Genomic DNA, 14,391 nt, shown 5'->3' with positions numbered 1-14,391 from the left:
ATTGAATCACACGTAATAGAATACGACCATTTCTAAAGTCAATAAAATTTGTACATCTGTACTAAATTCAATCGAATTGTAAATTAAATCGATAATAGATTTAATTTGATTTTCGCGCGGTAAACAAACATGGCGGCAGACGATTGTTGGAAAATCTCTCATGTTAGTTCATTCGATCCACACACATATATCGGAGCGATGCGAGTGCCACCTCTACTTCATTCTACTACGATTACATATTTAGAATCTATAATTCCTCTGATCTAAATTTTATTCTTAAAAAAAGGAACCATTTCTTTGGAAAACAATATAATAAGTTAAAAAATAAAGTACATCGATCAGAGTAAAAATAATAATAGTAAGTATAGGAGCAAGGGCGATGTAGAGAGTTTAATACATTTCTGAGTTATCCAACCGCCATGTGTATCTCTGTCGAAGAGGCACGCGCGCACGTAGAGAGGAGAGGCCGTATATGGTAGTGGGCGGCGAACGGCGAACGAATGTACGCGCATGCGCCCGCGAGCGGAGAATTCGGATGGGTTGGTATTGAGTGGGGGGGCACCGGGCCTGGGTTAGAACGACGCACGCACTGCCGGTGCAGTAGAGTCGAGCGTCTCGTAGCGTGTGTACCTGTTACTCGACGATCACGTGACTGCATCCGTGGAATTCGATTTGTAATATATCGAGAGCGAGAGAAACAACCAAAAAGAAAAAAAGAGAGAGAAATAAACTAAATAAACGCGTATCGCGAGTTCTCTCCTTCTATTTGAAATTCTTTCGTAGAGGACAAGCAACCAACAACCCCCGGTACGGGTCCTTCCTCTCGCACTCTCATCCTTAACACACACGCACGCACGCTTTTTCTCTTTCTGACTTTCTTCCTCCTCTCTCTTCTCTATCTTTCCTCCTTCTCCTTCGCTCTCTCTCTCCAATTGCCTCGCCCTCTCCCTTTCCCCTTCACTGTATCTCTATCTATTCCTTTCTCTCCCTCTTTTTCACTCTCCGTCCATCACCCGCACGCGCACGATGTACGCACTACTGCCGCCGTTGCTGTTGGTTGATCGTTTCTAAAAAACGTAACAGCACCGTGGCGACTCGCGGCCAAAGAAATTCTAATAATAATAAGAAGAAGAAAGAGTTGGATTGAAGATAAACGAAGCGAACGAGAAACGGGATCTTCTCCCTGAGAGAAGAAAGAACAAGAAGAATAAGAAGAGAAGAAGAAGAATACGTAGGCACACGGTGACGCGACGACTACGACGGAGTGACGTGAAACGTGCGGAATACGAAAGTAGAAGGAGAACGTGACCGAAGAAGAAAAGAAGAAGAAGAAGAAGAAGCAGCAGCAGCAAAAGAAGAAAAAGTAGCAGTATAGTTGTGGAAGAGGGAGTCGAAAGTAGTGTCGTGGAGGAGAGCCACGTTCTTTTTTCGAGTCGCGTTCGCCATCGTTTTCTGTCTCTCTCTTTCGCGCGCGTTTCTCTCCGGCGTGAGCGCGCGCGCGCGCTCTCTTTTGCTCTCTTACTCATTCTTTCTTTTGCTCTCTCTCTCTCCCTCTCTTGCTCAGACAATATACACACACATACGACTCACTCACTCACTCACTTACACACTTAGTCAGTCAGTCACTCGCTCATTCTTCCGCCGTCGGTCTCTATCGTTTTCTTCTGCTCTCGTGCGCCCGCCATTGAAGTAATCAAGTAACTGCGATGTGTGATAATACTAACACGACGACGCAGAGTATAGCGGACTACCTGTCACAGTTACTAAAGGACAGAAAGCAGCTAGCTGCTTTGCCCAATGTCTTCATACACCTAGAACGGCTGCTAGATGAAGGTAAGCAAAAACAAATACGATATTATCTTTTTATCTTCCTTCCCTTCTATTTATCAATCTGTTTCCTTCTTTGTCTTTGTCGATCTCGTACATACTCGTCTAATTATTATTTATCGTTAACGATTACACGATAAAGGAAGCTCATTTGTTTGTTTATCGTATCGATTGAATTCTTAATTTTTCTTTCTTTCTTTCTTTCTTTCCCTCGTTTACATGAAATTCATGGGCACACGTGTTTTATTAATTATTTTCCTATTCCTGTTGTTTTTCGTTTTTATCTTCTACATAAACATACTAATAGGTAGTTTTCTTTTTCTCGTTCGCGAGATTTTAAGAGACCATTTTGTAACATGGAAAATAACTTTATGGTAAGAAATGTAAATACACGTGATTCGGATATAAAAATAGAAACATAAGGATATGTTTACATGTTCATTTTGTTTCTTTAAATAATTAAAGTATTGATGTGTGTTTGTTCAAATATTCGTTAATATTTATGATATAAATAAAGGATATTGTTCGTTAGATTTTCTTCTAAATATTTCGGAATTGTTATATTATTGATACAATTGTGTTTGATATTTCTCGAATTAGTGAAAAAAAGAGAGCAATCACGCACTTTTATCGCTAATCATTTTCTTTGCTTTGTGCGTTGCGGTTTATTTTCTATGCGGTTTATTTTCTACACGCAAATGATATCAGGAAGTTGACGTAATTTCGAAAAATAAAGTCTTACGATCTTGAAATTCACTTCCTAGAAAAAAAAAAATACCTTGAAATATTTACATATGTAATATTAACGTTCGAAGATGTACGCGTAAAAATGCATTGAACTTGTCTCTTCTTCGATAGGTGTTGGGTCACGTGACCAATTTAAAATCACTTGTCGAAAAGTTGAATGTTTATATACGAAAGAAAAACAAAATAAGTATGTTGTATGAAAAAAATAATAAAAATAGGTGATCGAGTTTCGATTTATAAAATTAAAAATCATACGTTTATTGTTCGTTAATTTGACATAATCGTGTTTGTGTTTCATTGTAGATTAGTCTTCTCTCTGTTTCTTTCTGTCTCTGTCTCTTTCACACTTACTCAATCATTTTCTAGTCTATAAGAAGAGCGACAAACGTCAATGAACGGTTATATTTTATTACGATTCTCACATGTCATTTCTTATTTTTATCATTGAATCATTGAAGAACGATTGAAATGTATTATTTTGTTTCTCGTGTTCGTCTTTTTTTTTTAATTTTTACAATAGATATTTCGTAATTTAATAAACAACGCAACAATCAAACGATTACGTATTGATCGGTATGATGGTACGTTAATATATAAATATTTAAATATATTTTCATTTATTTTGAAAGTAGAGTTGTTTGTTTTTCTTTTTTTAAAATGTTTTTTTTATAACTCTGAATGATACGTTCTCACGGCAAAGGAACTAACGTTTTCTCATCTGTATCTTGGAATTTTGAGGAGGATAATCGATTCCCTGACTTATCTTTGAATCTGTGTCGACAGAGTGAGAGAGAGAGAGAGAGAGAAAGAGAGACAGAGAGAGAGAGATTGACTTGAAGTTCGCCGTAATAGGAGTGCAAACACTCGCGTGCACGTTTACGCTTGCCGGCCGATTATGTCATTCGCTTCAAAATGGTACTTTACCTTTACGGAATATTGGTACTACCATAATCGACTATAATTCTTCAAGCGGCACTGCAAGTAGAAAACTTTACTTCAAGACGCATTAAATACCTAACTATTTTGAGATTGACAGTTCTTCGAAATTGTCTACCATCTTTCTCTTTCTCTCTCTTTTTCTCTTTTATTCCTTTCCTTTTCTAGTTTATCTACATATAACGCATTGCTATCTTTTTTTTATTCTATATTTACTAACATCGCTATTCTCATATTTTTGTTACTTTTATATATATATATATTTTTTTTTTATATAACCAGCATACTACTACCATTTGTGGATAATATAGAAAAAAAGTTTAGGTAATTTTTAAAATTATTTATTTACTTTTATTGCAAGATTACATAAATTTTTAGTCTTGTAATTTGTAGGTAATTGAAAAAAATATTTATTTACTTCTATATTTCAAGATTATATAATTTGTTAGGATTGTAATTTTTATGTAATTTAAAAAATTAGCTTCTGTTTCAAAATTACTTAATTTGTCAAACTAGTATTTTTATTGTCAGACTTGTATTTTTATAACCTAACAATGAAACGAATCTAAAATGTATTGAAGATTAATAATTGATTTTTGAAATTACTTAGGCGCTTTTACAAAATAATCTTTTTTTCCACCAAAACGTTTTATTCTCTAAGAAGTTTAAAGGTTACTTATTGAAGGTCCACTAAATATCCAACGAGAATACAACTAGCTTCTTAGCACGAACTATGTTCACTCGGCGTTAAACTTAACGGTACTTGGCAAATTATGAGAAAAAATGTAGGAGGTTTACGTGCTTTGCATTAGCGAGTGTGTAATATCTTCCATATGTTCCTCTTCTACTTGGTAACAAGTGGTACTATCTATTTTCCTAAGAAAAATAATTGTATATTAATTCCTATATACACCTCCCACTTCCACAACTTATATCTACATTATCATTCCTTTTTATATTTAAAAAAAAAAGAATAAAATATATCAGTTAAATTAATTCAAATTCAAATTATTGAGAGTTATTAATTTTGATTGCAATGATAATAAACGTGTTTATCAAATTGAATGACTCTGATCTTTCTCTGTTTATGTTTTACATTTACTTTCCTCGGGGTAGGTTTTTCTTAAATGAAAATAGTTTGAAAGGAAGAAGGATGTTGATTCCAATGAGCATCACTGCCATGAGCTCTGGAATCCTAAGCTTTTTTACGGGTATAGCAAAAGTAGCAGAAGCTACATCTCTCAACATCAGTATGTGGAAGGACACGAACGCACACGTACTAACCCTTCTCCTCTTCTTCTTCTTCTTCTTTTCTTCTTCCTCTTATTCTCTGATCGCCCATCGGCATCGTACTCTTCACATACATACATACATACATACATACATACATACATACATGTACACACAACACATATATATGTATGTATATACGTACTTACGTGTACTTACATACGATGGCTCGAAACGTGCCGCGAACGCGTCCAAGGAAGGAGTCTATTTCGAATTCATCGTGGCAAGTTTTCTTGGTGACCTAGTAGCGCGAATAGACTCGTCGTCAAGCGCGTCCTTTCGACACTGTCTAGCGAAAACTTGGACACACTTTGGGGTCCAGTTTGCCTTTGCCAGTGGGTCAATCGACACGTGCCCATTTGCTTTTAACCCTAAACCATCACCGATCAACAACAGCAACAGACAAATGCTATGCATCTCGGAAAAAACGTGTATTTCTTACAATTAATATCAATTATTTGTAATTTATCGATCCCCATTAACATATTCAAGTTTATTTATGTTTTTTTTTTAGGAAATAAACATCAAAAGTTTCCTCAAGTATATAGCTAAAAGTTTTCAGTACATATTTTAAATTATATTAAATATTTTTGACCCAGTTTATATTTAACATTGTTTAATAGTATGGATAATAACGAAAAATTATACCATTTTATCGTGTATTTCAAATTACAAAGCAAACAAATATCGGTTAATTATTCACGTATGGTAACTGGCCATCACTTGCATTGGTTACCTCGACCTGTTTACAATTGAAAAGAATAATTAACTAATAACATATATATATATATATAACATATATATAATAACATAATAACATATATATATAGATTATTTTCAAACACAGAAATGTATAATTTATCTAATCATTTATTTCCATTTAACGTATTTTATAAAACTTTACCATTAAAGTGGTAAATGAACTTAATCATGCACATACATCATACTATTTACATATATAGAATACTATGATTGTAAGAAAGAGAAAAGATTGGAAGTACAAAGTAGAAGAGATCGATTTCAGGTTCGAAGCCATCACTGTGTTCCTCGTAGGTCCTCGACGTTGGTTTTTCCCCTTCCCCTTTTCTTCTTCTTCTTCGTTCACCTCTCTTCTCCCTTTCTTCTCCTTTCTACCACCACCCAGTCACTCACCAAGTGCTGGCTAGCAGCTCTGCACGCTTCCAACGTGAAACAAGGCGGTCGCATTCCTTTCCTCGAACGGTGAAGCTCGGCTTCTTCGGCATCGGCCGTTTGCTTGCTTGAGTAGAGGTTATGTACCTACCAGCTAACTTTAAAGAAAGAAAGATAGAAAGAAAGAAAAAGAGAGAGAAAATATACAAAATGCGTCGCGATGATGATGATGATGATGATGATGATAATCGACGAGTAAGGGCAATGATCATTTACCGAAGGAATTGATTAATCGAGAAGTTTTCTTTCCAATCTTGTTTTCATGCAATTCTAATAGTTATTTATGTATATATATATAGATGTGTATTTACTTGGTGTAACATTTAACGCATTAAAGTTGACGCATATTCTACATCAGTCGATGACTACTACAAAAGGAAAGGATCGATATTATCGATTGTCGTACTTAGCACATATCCGAGGTTTTTTTATTTTGCTCCATGCATTCGCGATTAATTTATGCCATATATGTGTTAATATATATATATGTGTGTGTGTGTGTGTGTATGTCGTATATCTTGCAACATAGATGCGATATATGTGCTTTCATATACGTGTATAATATCAAGTTGTCTCATAAATTCATACGATTTTTTCTAAGTAAATAAATAGCAAAAAAATTAACTTAATGGACTAACTTAATGGACAATCTAGTCATCTTTTTATTTAAAATTTATTATCTATACTCTTAATATTCCATATATATATATATTTTTATTATTAATATACCACATTTTTAAATTTAATTTAAAATTAATTTAAATTTATTATTGAGATAATATATCTATAAGAATTCGAATAATGAATTAATTAATTTTTGAAGAATAAGTTTAAAACTCAAATCTCGTTCTACTGTAATTCCGACGAATATCGATATAGAAAAAAAAAAGAAAGAGAGAGGTAAATAACTCGACCAAGTATTCGTTTATGCATTTACGTTAGAAAGAGAAAGATAGAAAGAAAGGAAGAGAGAGAGAGAGATAGAGAGAGTTGTAAGTTTTCCACGCGACGAAGGCGACGCGGGCCCAGTGCGCGGCCATCTTGATTCGACAGGTTCCATCCCCTCCCCACCTCCCACGACGTTGCTCGACGCGCCACTTTCGAAACACTTCGATCCGAGGCATGTTCACTCGATCGTGGAAAAAGAGGGGAAGTAATGTGTGTGTTTCGGAAGAATTTGTTTGAATAACCACAGTTAAAAGTGGACAGTGCGAGATTATTTCTTTATCTCATACTTTCTTTATTTTCTTTCTCTCTCCCTCTCTCTTTCTTTCTGTTCTAATTATCAATGTTTTGATATTCGCAATCGTTATTTCAATTATCGTACCGCGACACGTCATCCATCTAATATTTTTCAAGAATTTTAACTTTCCCCGTTTTGTCATTTTCCTATAGACGAATTTTTATTTCTTTTTTAATTTTAATTTGATTTTCGTGTAATTTTTGACGTCGAAGGTATCCCATGTTTTCTAATCGATATAATCGATAATAAATATATCGAACAACAATAATATCGATTGGCAATTATGATCAACTAGATTGACTGGTATTACAGAACACGTACTAGAATCTATAGAGTCGACTTTCGGTTTTTTTTTAACTCGGATAATCGACAGAAATATTGTAGCCGATAACAGACGATTGACTGACTAACTGGTTTTGTATCAATAGTATTGCATACGTAATTTATGTTAAGACATTTATTAATATAGATTTTTATTTCTATCACTAAATGTCGATGAATTTGATCTCGTCCTAGCGAAATAATGAAATGTATTCGTTAGTTGGAATTGACAGAGGTAATTGAAACTTGGTTGTACGTGCGATATAAATGTAAAGTCTCGTAACTTATCTGTCGTTTAAATGAGAATCTTTAAACGTGTAAGAGAATAATGGTAAGGAGAGGTGAGAGGAGGCTCATACTGAAAGATAAGAAACATTCGTTCGTTCATTCTGCAACATGTTCACGTATTTTTCTTCTTTTTAAAAAAGAATGGAATTTCTTTCGGTCGGGGGCGTTCGACCTTTCTCTTTACTTTTCATTTTTGTTTTTATGTTGGTTATTATTTTATGTAATCCATTCTATATTCATTTCCTTAATTTATATAATTTAATAAAAATCAGGATTTTGAAAAATTATTATTACAAGAAACAGTCAATTGAGGTATACAAAATTACATGTAAGTAAAATACGTGAAAGATTCGTTTGGATTAAGATATTCTAACATTCTAATCTGAAATTCTAACAGGACAAGAAGGAAGTTTGCTTTAAAGAAGCGATAATTATTTTTTTTTTTAAACTTGCTGATAACTAATATAAGTACAATCACATGTACCATCGAGAAAGGTTTTTCAAACGGTTCGCTAATTACTAATCGTTACTAATGGCTTTCTTTCGTCACAGGAAATGCAACCAACGTTCCACGCGAAAAAATTTTACTTGATGATGTTCTTTGAAAATCATGATTTAATCTTTTGACGTAATCTGATTTTCTTTTGCATTTCTTCTTTGCTAAAAATCGATGCATTTTAATAAAATCATTCGTACTGTTTAATTTATATATTAATTACGTTTGTTATGAAATTTTACAAATTACTAAATCTTAATATACAATTAAATTATATTTTAAAATGATAATCAAAATGAATTTAATAAAATAATTCAAGAAACTACTACAATTTAGTTTAAATAATTTCAAGAAAATAAATACTAGGATTAACGTTAACGATATTTTTTAATAAATTCAACTAGAATTTACTTTAATAATATTTTAATTAAATATCTCCACCATTTCGAATCTCCATTTTTCACATTCATACTTTAAATATAAAATTGTTAATATTTTAATGAATTTGTTTTTTTTAAATTAATTTAAATCCAATTTTCAATTCAGTTGAAAATGGTCTTATCTCTTCTTTCTTTCGATATTCGAATTTAAAAACACGAGGTGTGAAATCATCGAAGCAGATCAAGATAATATTAGCACACATGTCTGTCGATAGTTGCCGCTTTTGCAACTGTAATTGTTGGCTCTTCAGTAATGGTATTCGTTGATGATCCTCGTTGCACATGCATATGCATTACGCCCGGAAGAATCGCGGTCAGCAACCTGGTGACTGCTGTCGACTATTTGCCGTTGCCACTAAAAGTACCGACATCGATGTTTCCTGGCCTTGCTGTCGACTCCACCCCTCTCCCCATCCACACCCCCTCTCATGTCTACTTTTATACTTACACCCTCTACCTAATTTATTTTAAGTATGCTCTTTCAAAATTATTTTCTGAATGTTATACAATAGGGATCGCTTTTAGCGGCGTTTACAATTTTATAATACAAATGAATTTTTACTATTTTCTTTTTTTTCTTTTTATAAGAATTTTTTAGCTTGAAAAAAAAATAAGCTGCGAGATTGTAATTTGATTGTCGCATTTATCGATCATTATAGGTACGAAATATAAATTATTATTGACAAATATATTTTGCAATTGTAGAAATAACGTAGTTTCGAAAAACTATTTGAAATAAGTAACTAAAGTAATAGTGTATTTCTACAAAAAAAAAAAATGTATGAATATTATTGTTCTATTATAAAAGTGAGTCAAAAGTTGGCTTAGTTCGAGGTTATGCAGAAAATTCGAGTTAGTATTTAGCGAAGTTAAATATCGTTCTTGTTAAATGATGTACCCAGATAAATATGACGATAGAAGAAGAGATCGTGGTCGTAATCAGGGAACGTTAGCTATTTTCACTCGATGATTCAAGCATCGAAAAGTTTCGAAGATGGTGGTGTTACGGCGGGCCCTATGCTGGTAGCGTTGTGTCGCGCACGCAACATTAAACGTTTTGTTTGCAATAACAGTTGGAACATGCCAGGGAAGAGAAGAGAAAATTCTCTTTTATTTTCTCGAATATAGTACCACAGCAGCCCGTATCTTTGTTCCGAATTTCATAGTAGGACGATTTTAGCTCGCTTGTCGTCGGCGGCATTGTATTATAATTCCCGAGTCACCCAAATAGTTCGCAGTCGACAAATATTCCGGTTTCTAGGATTTCTGCCTGTTATTGTCTCTTTTTTTTTTTTTTTTTTTTTTTTTTAATCTACGATAGAAAATTGTAGAACAAATGTAGAAGAAAAAAATGATTAGGAAAATATAATATATTTCATGGCATTTGGAATAATTTCAATTGTCGTCGTATTTTTAGGATTTTATAGACACAAATACAATGGTTTATTACTTTAAGAATTTTTTTTTTTATCAGTAGTTTTACTATCAGTTTTGACTTGAACTTTTGACATTATTTTCGTAAGACAATCTACGAAATATATTTATTTTTTTATTACTATCTATTTTACAATTAGTCAAAATTTCGACATTATATGTACGTAACCAAATATTAGACAATTACATTTATAAAATACTGGAAATAATAACGCTATAATAATTGACCAATATTTTCAATCATTCATTCGATCACGTTTTTCGTGTTTTTTTTCTTCGGATTAAGATCAAACAAGTACACCATTACTCTTGCAGCATTCTAAATAAGGAAATGCCTAAACGCCTCCACCGGACTTTTCGTCGCCATCCTCGTCGTTGTCGTCGGCGTCAACGCCATATGCCGGTTTTATGAAAGCCTCTCTGCAAAGCGAAATTATTCTTCCAGACTCGCTTTGTACAACGAGTTGCCTTGCCATGTTTCTTATCTTCACATCTTTTTCCGTGAAATCCATTTGGTTTCTCGTTTCTCTCTTCAATGCATTTCCACCTTTAAAAAAAAAAAGGAAGAAAAAAATAAACAGAAAGAAATTTGTTAAGTATCTCCTTCTCGAAAAATTTATTGTCAGATAATATCGGACCATCAATTTAATTATTTTGTGTTCACCGTAAATTGTTATTGTTAATGTCGAAATATTATTTTTTTTATTCCATTTAACGAAATTTTGTTGCAATTACTTTTTAATTTTTTTGTTTTTGAAACGTGTATATTTGTTGGCCTTCTATCTTAAAACAAAAAAAAAAGAAAACTTGAACATTACGCGTGCTCGTTCGTAAAGTTAGCAGAAGGTGTACCGTACATCGAAACGTTCGTGCGTGGTTACGAATCGAGTCTAAAATTAGAGTGCGAAGTAGATTCTGCGCGTTTACAAGAATGCTTTTTCACATGGCAGATACCGTTTCTAACCTTTGAAAGGAACTTTTCGTCGAATTTTCGTATCAACAGGATACTCGATAGAGGAGAACAAAAAAAAATCCAAAATATATTTTATATTCAGACACGAGTGGGTTTCAAAGTTTCTAGGTGATTTGAAAAATTTGTTACTCCTTTTTTTTTTATTTGTGTTTTTTTTAAACTTTCTAAGCTAATTCTTTTTCGTTCAAATTATAATCTATGAAGTATTTGTAATTTGTTTAAAATCCTAATTCGTCAAACCAGAAGTCTAATTACAAATCCACAAATATATTTCTTAGTAAAAATAATTGATTTTTAAAATCATCGAGGAGAATATTTAGCCTATCTAGGAAATTTTATTGCATACTGTTCTTTAAATGTTCTTTTAGCAATATTTTTGATTGTAATTAGAAGGAAATCGAGCCACACTATTACGAATGTTAAAAATTGACTGATTCGAGTTTGCAAGGAGTCGTTTAAAAAGTGTCTCTCCTTTAAAAGTATTTCTTGGCAACGTTTAAAAGGGGGTACGGTTTAAATGGCATCGACAAAACAAAAACCAAATAGCGTATTGACCTAAAAGTCAGAAAGAGAGAAGGCGACAACTCGAGACTCGACGTTTCCAACTGGTAATGGAATGATGGTGGTAACGGTGTCGAGGGGCGCGTGCAAGCATGTTGTACGCCATTAAAACCAGCGCGGAATAATTCATTCGAGAAATGTGCTTTCAAATCGTTTGAATAGTTTCTTACGAATTTCTTTGAAATCTAATTTATTTTCCAAAATTCAAATGACACGCACGTACTCGTTTAATTATATTGCCAACTCCAAACAAAGAGAATAAGAAATTCGGATATAAAAAAAAAAAAAACAAAAACAAAAAAGATCGAATAAATTTGAACGATCTACAAAATCGATTTTATCGCATTAACACCTTTGTTCTATTTCTACAATATTGTCAGTTAATATAAATCATATTAAACGTCTATTAAATCACATTCCTAGCAAAGATTTTACCTTCAATGTTTTCGCGCTAAATGCATTCGACTAACAGAAAAAAAAATATTCTATTTAGTTTATTTTTATAATAAAGATAGATAGAGGAAAAGCTCTCTCTCATTGTCACGAAACTAAATCGGACCATAGTGACCTTGGGGGCTACGTTTGCAACGCGTCGGTGTCGTTAACGCTAGAATTTCCTTGCCAGAAAGTAACAGTCCGCGTAATCTTTCTCTCTTTCTTTCCCTGTTTCTTTCTCGGCCCTATTTCGTTGTCGTCGTCGTCGTTACGGTTGCTTCGTTCCACAAGCAACTTTACGTGGGCGTAGAGTTTAACCTGTTTTTCGAAGGGGGATAGAAAAAGAAAACGAGAAAAATAAAAAAGGGAGAAAGAAAAAAAGGAGAGAAGAATATCATGGTGGTTTGTAGCCCTTAAGGGTTTTACGAGGGTCGATGACCGACCAGTTTGACCTGTAGCTCGATCCACGGAACGCGGTATCCAAGAACGGAACTCGTGCTACTTTGGCACTGCTGTGTACCACAACCTTAAGCATCCCTCACAACGAACCCCCTTATCTACAAACTTTAACCCTTCTTTATAAATTACATTCTATCTCCTCTCCAATCTGTATTATATTTTATTTAATATTTTGGACATTCAACAATATATATCTAAGGATTCTACATATTTAAGATCCATATTTTCATATGATTAAATAAAATAATCATCAGAAATGTGTTTAATGCGCGCGACAGAAACGATCCATTAGAATTTCATAATGTAATTTGAAACTGATCAACAAATTTAAGAAAGTTGGATATATCCAGAAAATACTTGGATACATGCCAATGTCTTATTTCGGTGATTCAGGCTAATAAATGACAACAAGAAAAACGATGGACAAATATATAAAGGATCGAATTATGTTTGTAAAATGGTGGTCGCGCGTGGTAGCCATTTATTTATCGTGTATATGGATATGAAGCAAGCTTTATACATATATATTTATTTTTTTTCTTTCTCTTTAGCTTTATCTTTCTCTTACACATATACTCGACGATTTCTTCTTCGCATCTCTCTTCTTCTATCCGAACATTCTCTTTCTCTTTCTAACTTACTACACGCACTTTAAGAGAAGGGTGAAAGGAATCCTCCAGCCGTCTCCGTTTCCAAGAGCTCGCCATGCTCTTTTCCGAGAGGCAAACGTGCTCCTTTCTCTCTCTCTTACTCTTTATCCCCACCATATTGCAGTAACCGAAGTCTTTCGGATCATCTCGTGGACGCGTGCACGCTTCGGTATACTAAAACCACAACAATTCCCATATCACGCTTCGGCTTTGATCGGTCAACTTCGGTAAACGCCGAAGTCATCTTCGTCTCGTCATTATAATCGTCATCGTCGTCATCGTCGTCATCGTCGTTATTTTTTACGTCGCGACGAAGAAAATGTGACTTTTGGATAACACTGCATGGAAGTGTGCGTGTTTGTGTGCGTTGGTTAGTTTCCATGTGTAAATATACCAGGCGTCGATGTATATATATTTAAATGGGAGACCAGACTTCTCGTAAAACTTTCGATCGCTCGATATATTTAAACGTGCGACTTGAATCCTCACGAATTTCGATAAATGTTATATATTTAGGTGTATGCATATTTAGGGTTTGAAGTATAACGTTATCGCTTGTGTTTCTCATCGTTTCATTTTTTTCTTTTTTTTTTCTTTTTTTTGTGAAACCCGACACTTCAGTAAATTTTGTCTGACATGCTTTCTTATTTCTTTTGATTTAATTTAATTGTAATAAAATATGAAATGTTTAATTATTTATCGTTTATATATAATTGGTTGTCGTATTGAGATTTTGATATTAATAATGCAGTATATTTAATAATATATTATATACAGGACATTTTGCAACTGGGTTGTACAAGCAAACAGGAGATGATTCTACACGAAAACTTAAGTCAATGATGTAGAATATATTATAATATCTATGTGCCGATGATGAATCATTAACAATAATTTCAAAAATTGTATAGAAAATTAATTAATTTTAGATTACAACTATTTATATATATTTCATAATAAATTCTTATAATTTTTGTAATTAGTTGTACTTTTAAAATGACGATACACTTACACACACTCACATACACACACGCGCGCGCATGTGTTAACATTTAATGAAATAAAAGGTCAAATATTGTTCTAATTATTACATCTAAAAT

At 33.4% G+C, this 14,391-nt stretch overlaps 1 protein-coding gene and 1 long non-coding RNA gene across 5 annotated transcripts in view; one reads left to right on the top strand and one right to left on the bottom strand.

Moving 5' to 3' along the window:
* Window positions 1–483: 483 nt before the first annotated feature.
* LOC122516359 (protein held out wings) overlaps window positions 484–14,391 on the top strand; it is a 58,233-nt gene continuing 44,325 nt past the window's right edge. For 3 of the 4 annotated variants that reach the window (XM_043634099.1, XM_043634100.1, XM_043634098.1), the window contains exon 1: window positions 484–1,833. In XM_043634099.1, the coding sequence (XP_043490034.1) occupies window positions 1,707–1,833 (127 nt within the window). In that variant the 5' untranslated portion in view covers window positions 484–1,706. The remainder of the gene's footprint in view (window positions 1,834–14,391) is intronic. The other variant, XM_043634101.1, reaches the window with a different exon arrangement.
* LOC122516360 lies at window positions 5,448–6,032 on the bottom strand. The gene is made up of 2 exons (XR_006303555.1): window positions 5,953–6,032; window positions 5,448–5,542 (listed from the first exon to the last, which is right to left on the bottom strand). It is a non-coding gene; the product is annotated as an uncharacterized LOC122516360 (long non-coding RNA).

The sequence above is a fragment of the Polistes fuscatus genome, unplaced genomic scaffold (assembly GCF_010416935.1).
Source record: "Polistes fuscatus isolate 324 unplaced genomic scaffold, CU_Pfus_HIC Scaffold2, whole genome shotgun sequence".
Lineage (NCBI taxonomy): Eukaryota > Metazoa > Arthropoda > Insecta > Hymenoptera > Vespidae > Polistes > Polistes fuscatus.
This window is presented reverse-complemented; position numbering and strand designations above follow the sequence as displayed.